General features: G+C 38.4%; 1 protein-coding gene across 2 annotated transcripts in view; it reads left to right on the top strand.

Moving 5' to 3' along the window:
- The window catches only part of LOC122069591 (thioredoxin-related transmembrane protein 2), a 23,878-nt gene extending 18,685 nt beyond the window's left edge, over positions 1–5,193 (top strand). The window contains exons 10-11 of one of the 2 annotated variants that reach the window (XM_042633651.1): positions 4,847–4,901; positions 4,989–5,193. In XM_042633651.1, coding sequence (XP_042489585.1) covers positions 4,847–4,901; positions 4,989–4,993 — 60 coding nt within the window. In that variant the 3' untranslated portion in view covers positions 4,994–5,193. Of the gene's footprint in view, positions 1–4,846 lie in introns of both variants that reach the window. The other variant, XM_042633643.1, reaches the window with a different exon arrangement.
- The last annotated feature ends 2,491 nt before the right edge of the window (positions 5,194–7,684 follow it).

Raw genomic sequence — 7,684 nt, 5'->3', positions numbered from 1 at the left:
AAAAAAAAAAAAAAAAAAAAAAAAAAAAGAGAGAAGAGAGTAGAAGTTCAGAGAAGAATTAGAATAAGAAGCAGAGAAGTCGAAGAGAGTGAGAGGTGAGAGTCCCACCTGTTTCGAAGCTCTCGACACAATTAACCCCCCACATTAGTGCGTCCTTTGAAGTTGTACCCCCTTTGTTGAAGTTGAAGCCGAAGCCCAAAGCCAGAACTTCACATCCTTGGCGAAAGAGATTTGCATCAACGGGTTTAATCTCCCTGCCTTCCTCGAGTTTGTCTCCTTTGGTTCGACAAAGCAGAGAACCATTTGCTGGATTTTCGTCTCCAGGAGTCCAAGGAGACTTTCTTTGTTGGTTAGCAGTACCCCTCCTCCACGATTTCCTTTTGTTCTTTTCTCTCTTTAATTCTTCTGATTTTTCTGATTTTTCAGTATTGCCCCTCTGTTCTTCCCTTATTCCTAGTTGTCCTTCTTTTTCCCCTTGTTTCCAAGAATGCCCCTTTCCCTATCATACTAGTTACTCCTATTTGTTATTCCTATTGTTGATGTTCCTCTTAATTACGGTTCTGCCACCCTTATTTAAAACTTTAGATTATTTACAGTCTTTCCACTAATTGCTTAGGTGAGTTGATATTAGTTTGAGAGGCTCTATGGATCTAACTCTCTTACTCGATATCCATCAATAAATGCAACTGATACAAGAGAAGAAGTTCAATGAGATTCAACGACACTGCAAGGACATTAAAGCCCAAACATTGGTCACATCTTATTTTATGCACTCTATCTTCAACTACTTGATCTCAGTCAGTGAGCAACAGGTGGACAAGCCAGAAGAGGAGTCACCAATGGTGGAAGCAAAGATGATGCCGTTGGTAGTTGAAAATCAAGTTGTGGAAAAATTTAAATTGGTTGCTCTCTTCGGTGAACCGATAAATTTTATTTTTCCAAGTCACTACTTCACCAACAAACTTTGCGTCGTGGGATTTCATACCATTCGATCATGGTTTAATCGATGACTTCATACAGGCAACGATGGATATCGATCTTTTGATGTTGATTCTCCCGTTCTACAAAACTTGTGTTTGTAGAGTTTTTCTCAACATCGTGGGAATCGATACAGGTGCACAACCATGGATCGATCCACACCCATCTGGATACCCAGAAGGAGATGAACCAAATCTATATTTGAGTTTTGGTTCTAGTAGAATTTTAGTAGTTTACTTTATTTAGGGAAATATTATGTAATCTTTTATTTTAAGTCCTTTATTTCCAAAGTGGTAGGATACGTAGGACTGTTGGAGTTTCCTTTTTGAGCTTGTTTTCTTATAGCACTTGTTTCCATTTTAGATTCTAAGTAGGAGATTTATTTTCTTTAAATACCCGTAACCACATATTGGAAAAATTGATTGAATGGAATAGTGAGTTGTGGTTTGAGAGCCTGTGGGCTATGTGCTTGTGTGTGCGATTCTCCCCCCCCCCCTTCTTTTTCTTGTGCGAATCCTTTCTCCCTCCCCTGCAAGTTCATCTCAGGGATTCTTCCCTACCCTACCGGCCCTCCATCTATAAACCCTTAAAAAAGCTGGAAGAATTGCCTTCGGATCTAGGAGTTCCAGTGATCGACCAATAACTTGGGTAGGAGGCTCAATTTGATCCTTGATTCTGGCTGTGCTTCAAACTGATCTGTAGGCTGATCTTTGGGTCTTCAAAAGAAGTATTAAACATCCTCAAATCACTTTCTCACAAAGGAAATAGAAGAGGAAAAAAGAAATTGATCGAGGGGTTGAGAAGGGGGAAGAAGAAGGATGGGTTTTGGGCATCTCACCCCTCAAGTTTAGGTATCTCACCTAGGGCCTCTCACCTAACTGCATCCCACAGAAAAACAGCATATAGCCATCTCAAATAAACTTTATTCAATCTTTTTTAATTGATTACAGCAGTCCTCCTCTTATAGGAGTAGTTTCAGCTTACAAATTAGAAGGTAAATGAAAATAGAAACTGACTTAATAAAGGGAACTAACCTAAAACAAACTTCTTGTCAAACTAGTAAACATGAAAATAGAAACTATTAACTAATCCTAAAATCTCCTAACAAATATACTTAACAACCAAGACAACTTAAAAGGGAAACAAATCCTAGAAAACATCCTTGATGAAATCGATGGCAGAAATTGGTCTTCTTCTGGACTCTTCTCGATGGGACAGCTGTAGCTTTTGGACCATATGGGGCACCAATACTGTTCACTTGAGCTGTGTCATGTGAACAGTGTTCACGGTTACTGTTCATGTAAACAGTATTTTCTTTCACTCTTCCCTTCCTCATGCTTTGATCTATATCATACCTCCTACTTCCTATGACTCATCATTATCTGGTTGTTATTAAAAAAAAAAAAAAAATCCCAATTGCATAAAGAACCCCTAGTAAATAAATAAATGCTAAAAATCACTGAGTCCAATTGCCAGCTTGGGTTCCAAGACTGAGTCAAGCTAGTGGAGTCAAGTTGGTTTCGTCATGCTTCTGCATCACTTCTCCCGTTCTTAAAAGAACATGACTCTGTTAAGTTAGGTCATGAACCCAAGATGACCTTGTAGTGATATCAGCGTTGAGGTGGCACTTTCTCACGGAAGATGATTGGATTGCAACTCCATGAGTGGGGAGAATGGATTTGTCCACAGTTGGAGGAGAGAATTGTCGCTGTTAATGCATATCCATCAATTTGTAAGGCAACATCAGAAACGTTGGCCCTCCTTGTTTCACCTTGATGGTGTTCCATGCACCATTGTAGAGAATACTAGTCTTAGGTTGCCATAAGCGCCCTAAGAAAACATCACAATTCTCTAAGGTACTAGCTAGGCAAGGCACTTTGGTACTGAAGTGTCCCAAACTATAGATGAACTCATACAATTGAATTGGCCTCTTCTCTACCATCGGACCCCACCACACACATGAGCTTTCTTTAAAAGCTGCTTCCATAGGTACTTGAACTAGGTCTATAGAGATGAGGTTATCCTCCCAGATGTGAATCCTGAATTTCTTGGTTGAAATGCTTTCTTCTTATGGATCATTTTAATCCATGAAACTGGTTTATGATAGAAGTGGCCGTGGTCAGAGACAGTGGAGGTGAGTTGGGAAAGGTTCAATTCTAAAACAGAAGAGAGGGTAAGGGATTTGAGATTTCACGCTGGCAATGGAATCAAGAGGAAAACTAAAATGTAAGTGTGAAATTAAATTATGTTCCCCTCACTCCAACTTAAAACACATCATGTTTTGGGGACAAACAAAGTCCGGTTATAAATTCTGTTCGTAACCTTACAAACAGGCGCACCCTTACATAAATAACATGAAGTAAATAAATAACTGCTAAATATCACTATTGATTCCAAAACCCAAGTTTGGACCTGGTCCTTCTCGGCTTGGGTTTCCGGACTGAGTCAAGCTGGTTTAGCCATGCATCTGCATCATCAGGTCTTTTAGGCCTTGTCCCTGGAGGTCCTTACTGATTTGATATGATGTTTTCTGATTAATAACATGCTTACATAAGAAGCACCATAAATGAGATCATAACTGATAAGATTCACCAGGCACTATTTGAACATCCTAATGCACAATAGCTAGATATGTGCTTCAATATGGGGATTAAGTCACCCCTTTTTTTTTTTTTTTTTTTTTTTTTTTTTCAGAATCCAATATTTATTGGATCCCACTTGAGAGATCTGCCTGGTCTGAATGCTATGTCCAAATGATTGGTGATCATTTAGATTTTTGAATCAATCACTTGGAGTTATAATCATGGAAATCAAATCATATACCTACTACAGGTCCTTAAAATTTAGCTAGCTTACACCTCAAATTTAGAATGAAAACATTGACAGTGTAGATTACCTATAATCTAGATAGAACACTCAATGGATCTATAACCTCCAATGATTTAGAATGAAAACATTGGCAGTGTAGATTACCTATAATCTAGATAGAACACTCAATGGATCTATAACCATCAATGATAGATGCAACAAGGTTAGAAAACATTTAGGGTCCCCACTGGTTGGATCCATAGGATGCTACATTCTCTTACCTTCACACATGGTGTGCATTTAGGGATTTGGGACCCACTTATGGTCCCACCTAGCATATCTATCTGAAAACCTTCAACCTTATATGGCAACTTCGAAACCCAATCTTTTCTGATTGTCCAAGTGAAAGAGATGGATAGGCTACTAGCAATACCTGGGATCGAATTAACAGACCTCCATTGAGTGACGAAGCCCTAGCACACAGAATTAAGCCACCTTGTGTCTCCTCAATGAGGATGAAATCTCAGCAGAAACATCTATGTATCAGGGACAAACTCAACAACTTTAACCATACGATAGATTAAGTAACTTTGGAGTAAATGACTGCTTTATTTTTAAGTTATGGATTTTATTTTTCTCTGACTTCTGAGGATTCACTGTGTAATAAAGTCCATCGACCTAGATCATCACAAAGAACTAGTCCTTCAATCATAAAAAGCATGGGACCTTTTGGGTGCATGTCCACAGTTTGGTTGTTTTTTTATTTTTTATTTTTGATTTATTTATTTATTTTTGTAGCAATACGCCAATACCATTTTTTTTTTTTTTTTGGATAAACAAGTTGAATTCTAATGACTGACCTTCCATAATTACTAGATCTCCAACTGTTGATAAGTTTTTCATACATTTTATGTTCACGTACTCCATAAGACTGGTATCTCTTGTGGACCTATCCTACTTTGCTACTTAGTAGTTTAATGGGGTTACTGGGAATATTCTTCTTTCAAAAGGAAATGAATTGATTGAATTGTTCACTCTTCTTGGATTATTTGCTTTGCAGAGATTTCTCTCTCGACATTTCGAGCTTGATCGGCACCTTGTCGAGTATTTACATGGTAAATAAGTTCTACTAACTGTATATTTCCAAGTTTTTGCATCTTTAAATTGTTTTCTACATTAATGGGGGGTTTCTTCCTCTTTAGGCTAAAAGATATTAGGGGATTGAAGTGATGCAGTTATTTATGCGTGTACACTAACAATGGTGAGAAACTAGGTCAGTCACTCTATAAATCCTGTCACCAGGTAAAAAGGGAACCCCGAGAGAATTTTTTTTTTTGGGGGGGGGTGTTTGGAGGTGAGCCTCGGACAATTGAAAATTGATGAAGGGAATAGCAATTTATATCTATGGAACATTCGGGTACAAAAAATAATTCAATTGGAAATATTGACAAATTCTTGCATGGTCCAAGCAAATAAAAACCTAAAGCCAACCTAAAAAAAAGACATAAATCCACCACTCCTGGGTGACCAATATCAAAGTAGTTTGGAACCCTATAAACTCATACCCAAACTCCTATTAAAACGAAAATAGAACCCCCAGCAGTATGTAAAATAAACTATTTGTAGCTGAGTACGGATTTTTCAACCCCCCCCCCCCCCCCTCCATGAATAGATGTAGACAAAAAATCATAAACAGGAACTAATTACAGCTCCCACATGATGCCAGCTTTACGCCTTTTTCTAGTGAATACCATAAGACTTTTTTTTTGGAAGCGAGGTCCTTGGTAACAAGATATAAAGACTCCTTTCCCAATTTATTTATTTTATTTTATACGTACCCCGGAAGTTACATGGACTCCAGATAATTCCTTTATAGAATTGCAGCTTCCACCCTCATCTTTGTATATTCGGATGTATAGGAAAAAAAAAAGTTTTTCAGTTTTCACCGACAAGGCCAATTTTTGGAACGGTCTATATGCAGAAGCAAGTTGGTTAGAGACACTGGACTAGTAGATTTAACAGTTCAATGGTGGAACAAAAAGTGGTATATGAAATTGAATGACATTAAAAAAAGTTAAATAGGGTGTATCTTGTGCACGAGGCTCCTGCATGTGCAAGATTGGGGAAAGAATTATGCAGTCTTACCCCAAGAATATTGAGAGGCTATTTTAACCACTTAACCATCAGATTGTAACATCTGTACCTTTACCATTGGATCAAGTGTGCTCCTAAAATGAATGACATTGCTCTCCTATAAAATGAATTATTTTATGTGAAGAGATCTTCAAATACCCCCCCCCCACCTCTTCCCAGCCGTTACTTGAAAGTACTGGTGAGAAATAACAGAGGGAGAAGTTGTAGGGACGGTATGCGCAATGTCATTCAATCAACGAACCCACTTCTCCCCCTCTTCTGTTTCATCAGTACTTTCAAACAGTCCTTGCAAGCACTCCCCACACCCCCTCCCCTCCCCAAAAAAAAAAGGAAGCAATAAACAATGTTTTCTAAGCCGAACCAGATTTCGGACTGTTTCGGCTGATACGGTGGATGGGTCGATGGTCCAGTGGTATAAACATCTAGTCTGGCAGTGCTTAGAACTCCCAAGAAAGTAATGCAGGGGGCGTTTGCAAGTCGCAAAAGTGCAAGAACCCTATTGGTACTGAAGACAGAAAAACAGGTGAAAGGGCATAGGTATTTGCCAGTTGGCCGGTGGAGAGAGAGAGATTAATGGCATAGCTTTGCAAGTTGGCTGATGAGCCCATTGTAACGGATCGAACGAAGCAATGCAAGCCAAATGTGTAACAAAATCAATTACATGGAAGACACAAGATCTTTTATGGTGATTCAGTCCTCTTGATCTACATCTACTACCAAGGGCTCTCTATCCTTAGCTTTCCACTATTGCAATTGGCCTTCCAATGTTTCCAATCAAATCATAAACACATTGCTTTTTGGGCTAATTGTTTTAAGAATCACCCCTAAGCTTGGAACTCATACATGAGTTCTTTGAGTTTTTTAGAAACTCAAACACAATGTGTCTCTATGGAAGGATTTACAATTGAAAGAACATTACAAAGTACCTCTCATAGGTTATGTTCCATTGAATCATACTTCAGTTTGTTTCCCTTCTCAAGATCCCTTTCTAGAATCCTCCAAGTGTATAACATGTGTCATCTTGAGTTCTCCAAGCATGGCCCCCAAGGTCTCTAAAATACCCAGTGGGGTATTTCAAAAACTCTCCAAAGTTATAGTCCCATTTCACAATTATCGTTTTCTAGCACCAGCTTTTGATAAGTTAGCAGCATGCACCAATCACAGGGCTGAACACAGGATAGCAAAAGAGTCTTTTCCAAAGGGGAGGAGAGAGGATGACATATGGTGGGCATCCTGGCATTGTGGCCAGTCTTTTCTCTTAAAATAATTAGAAGAAATCATGAAGCTATGGTGGAATGATAAAGCTAGATGTATTATTAGAAGTCTTTGCAGAAAATTAAAAAATAATAGAAATTTTAAGTACTATAAGAATTCAACAAACACAAAAAAAGGAGGAAGGCCGATCAGTGTTATGTAAAGAAGTTCACAACCAAATGGGTTCCAATTGATGTTTGAAAATGTATTACAAACAATGGCTCATCTAAGATGACAAAGCAGCTCAACAATCTAAAATCTGGCATTTTTAACAAGGGAAAAGGGCAATGGTTCTCATCTACAATGTTAAGGGAGATATTTAGGGCTAAATCAATTATTGCTGGGTTAAGAATATGAGCTCTACTTAGGTGCAATATAAAAGGCAAATATAGGCATTGACTCCAAAGACGAATTTATAGGGTACACTGCAGATTAAATGGTCAGAATCTGGGTCGATGATAGCCCTTTTTCTCCAAAAAAAAAAAGAAAA

The sequence above is a fragment of the Macadamia integrifolia genome, chromosome 2 (assembly GCF_013358625.1).
Source record: "Macadamia integrifolia cultivar HAES 741 chromosome 2, SCU_Mint_v3, whole genome shotgun sequence".
NCBI lineage: Eukaryota > Viridiplantae > Streptophyta > Magnoliopsida > Proteales > Proteaceae > Macadamia > Macadamia integrifolia.
Note: the sequence above shows the minus strand (reverse complement) of the source record. Positions and strands in the feature narration are given on the sequence as shown.